Source organism: Propithecus coquereli, unplaced genomic scaffold (genome assembly GCF_000956105.1).
Source record: "Propithecus coquereli isolate 6110/MARCELLA unplaced genomic scaffold, Pcoq_1.0 Scaffold490, whole genome shotgun sequence".
Classification (NCBI taxonomy): domain Eukaryota; kingdom Metazoa; phylum Chordata; class Mammalia; order Primates; family Indriidae; genus Propithecus; species Propithecus coquereli.
This window is the reverse complement of record NW_012150730.1, coordinates 57,683-60,929: the sequence shown is the minus strand read 5'-3', so window position 1 is coordinate 60,929 and position 3,247 is coordinate 57,683. Positions and strand designations below refer to the sequence as shown.

Below are 3,247 nucleotides of genomic sequence, written 5' to 3'. Positions count from 1 at the left end.
AAAATAATAAATAAAACCATTAAAAAGAAACGAAGTCCTGATGCATTATATGACATAAACGAACCTCAAAAACATTATGCTAAGAGTAAGAAGCTGGACACAGATTGCATGACTCCCAGAAGAGGCGGATCTGTAGGTGCTGTGAGTGGACCAGTGGTCCAGGAGCTGGGGGAGATTGGGAGGGGAAGGACTGCTCCTGAATATGGAGTTGCTTTTGGGGGTGATGTAAATGTTCAAAAATTTGATAGTGGTGATAGTTGTACAACCTTGTGAATATACTAAAAACCACGGAATTGTACACTTTAAAACAGTAACTTTTGTGATATGTGAATTAGATCTCAAGCCATTAAAAATTTTTTTAGTCTAACTTGAGGATGAACTGAAGCCAGACCCAGGTCTTCTGATCCTTCCTTTCAGTTTTTGTCTTTCCTAAATTAAATTTACAAAATGAGAACAGACCATGTGACAAAGATTAGAGATTGGAACAGTCCAGAGAATCTTTCAAGCCAATGTCTTGAACCTGGCTGGACAGGGCAGCCAGGGAGGAATTAGGTGTGGGATGGGCAGCTGGGTGACAGTAGGTGGAGCACATCTCCCAGGGCCTGGATGGGCCCCAGATCCCCTTACTGTAACCTCATCCCCTTAGGCAAGAACCACACCCTGCCCTTCTGAGATAAAATCCTAACTCAGGGAGTCACTAACATGCAAGCCTGTGCTTTAGTCCACTTGGGCTGCCATAACAAATGCCGTAGATGGGGTGGCCCAAATAACAAACATTTATTTCTCACACTTCTGGAACCTGGAAATCCAAGGTCAGGGTGCAAGAGATGGAAAATCATCAAGAATATTTCTATGAATAAGTGATTTACCAATTGTCCCTCCATTGGTACATGGATTGGTGAATTGTCCATCCGTTGGCCCACCCATCCTTGGCACTGGGGAGCACAGGATGATGCTTTGCTAATTGGCATGATTAACTCATTTGGCATAAGAGGTACCTAAAAGTTTGTCACTAGGAATACCATGCAAATGCAGACAGCCAGGGAGTATGAGGCCTTTCAAAGACCAATTCACAATGACAAGGGCACACACATACATTCACCCACACACATGCACATGTATATTTTTTTCCAAAAAACAAAGATTCCTTGGTGAACCAAGGATAAGTTTGCAGCTCATGAACTGGCAATATTTTAAAGCTTATTATTTTGCTCACTTATGTAATGTAGTCCCACTCATGGGGCCATCAAGAATAGTCAGTGAACACTAATATGAAAAATCAGAGCTTCATCAGAGGACACATTCTCTGTGTTCAGACTTTATAGTTTTTGTCTTTCTCAATTTTTGACAATTCCCTTACACTGTCCCTCAGTGGATTCTCATTAGAAATAACTAACTAAATAAATAGGCTCCATGTTAAAAGAGATAATAGTGGCTACAGTTATTGTAATTCTGGAAGATTCTAAAAAGTATAAAAAGTATGTGTTTCTATCTAAACATTTACTTCCCGGTTTCACCCAAGTATTTAGGATTGAAAAAAAAGCATTATAGTTGAGGGCTGCTTTTTCCAAATTACCAAATGAGTTAGTGTTTTTTATTGTTTCAAGTGATAGTAAAAAGAAAGGATTTGTTCCATTCAATGATTTGTGTGTTTATAAATATTTCCAGCAAAGGTAAGGCAGAAAGGAGTTGAAATTTATACCATTTGTGAATAAAGGGTTTTTTGAGGTGGATAATGATATTAATGTTTTCATTCTACACTTGTCCCTATTTAAACAGGCTGTTTCTTTGAAGAATATGCCTACAAAACAATATTTCTAAAGATCCGCAATGAGTACCATTTCAATTACTTGCCATTCTTCCCACCTCCAATACCAAAGGCCAGTCTTTCTAACATGTGCTTGCCTGGGTAAAGTTCATGTCAAATTGTGTGTATATATTTCCTTCCGGTGCATTACAGTAGGGTTTCACCTGCAAACAGTAACTGATGGCCCACGTATAAATAAAATTCAGCATCCTATTTTTAATAATTTGTATGCCACCAATTTGTATTCTTTGTCTCAATAAATACTTAGTCATCTAAAAAAAAGCATAAAAAGTATGAATCATCCTTTGTCAATTTAAGCTACTTTAGGTTGGATCTTTATAGCACAGTAGATGAGGTCACATATCCTAGATTACTGCCTGAGCACTCACCCGACCTTTAAAGGGAAGGGGAGCCAGGAGTACTGAAAATGGAGACAACAGAGATCAGAGCCCAGGGTTGAGGAAGTGAGAGGAAAGCCTGCACTTGGATCGTCTGATGAGGTTCTCTGCAAAACAGGATAATCCAAAATCTCAGAGCAGGCTCTCTCGGTTCCTCTTGCCACAAAAATAAAAACCATCACCCTTGCATCAGAGGTCAATGGATCAGAGTAATCCTGGTCTTAAGTATTGGGAAAAATCTCTGTCCTAGCCACAGAGCAGAAGACAGACAACCAGGATGATGAAGTCTTTACTGCTGCCTCCTAGACTTAGCAGTAGACAGTGAGACCTAATACAACCTCAACCCACCCAATACGATGGTTCTGGATTCCCTGGCTTGGGATAGCAAGGCATCCTGCCATCTTTAGCCTGGCTCTGCCTGATCATGGTTTTCATTCAGGGTACACCTGAGAGCAGATGGATGGGCAAGACACTGCCAATGTACCTCCAAAGATTATTCCATGGCTTTGGAATAGGGACCTTCCAGTGACTAAGGGGAGAACAATATCCTGGCCAGGCTCACCTCTTTGATTTCTGAGTCATTAAGCTAGTATCAAATGAAATGCAAAGCAGCCTGAAAAAGGCATCTTTTCCAAGCATGGAGGCTGATGCCTATAATTCCAGCAATTTGGGAAGCTAAGACGAGAGGATCACTGGAGCCCAGGAGTTTGAGACCAGTGTGGGCAACAAAGCAAGAATCCTCTCTCCCCCAATTTTTTTTAAAAGGTAGCTTTAGGTCTGCTAAATGTGGAGATACGAGATTAGGTGTAATGTGAAAAAGTAGCTTTTCCTTATTAAAGACAGATTGTTAAGTGAGAAAATAAAAGTGTAGATATGTATACAAAGCATGACTTTTTATTCTCTAGGAAGAACTTGTTTAGGAACATAAAACACAGAATAAGGAATATGTGTGTAGACACAATTCTATGAGGATAATACTATACTGAAAATTTCAACTTTGTTTATGTACTTATTTTTAAGGAAGTGGTCTTCCTATATTGCC

General features: G+C 39.8%; 1 protein-coding gene across 1 annotated transcript in view; it reads left to right on the top strand.

The window, feature by feature from the left end:
* Positions 1 to 672, top strand: part of LOC105819583 (chromosome unknown open reading frame, human C19orf18) — a 15,115-nt gene extending 14,443 nt beyond the window's left edge. Inside the window, exon 6 of the mRNA XM_012655862.1 lies at positions 647 to 672. Within this exon, the coding sequence (XP_012511316.1) occupies positions 647 to 672 (26 nt within the window). The remainder of the gene's footprint in view (positions 1 to 646) is intronic.
* The last annotated feature ends 2,575 nt before the right edge of the window (positions 673 to 3,247 follow it).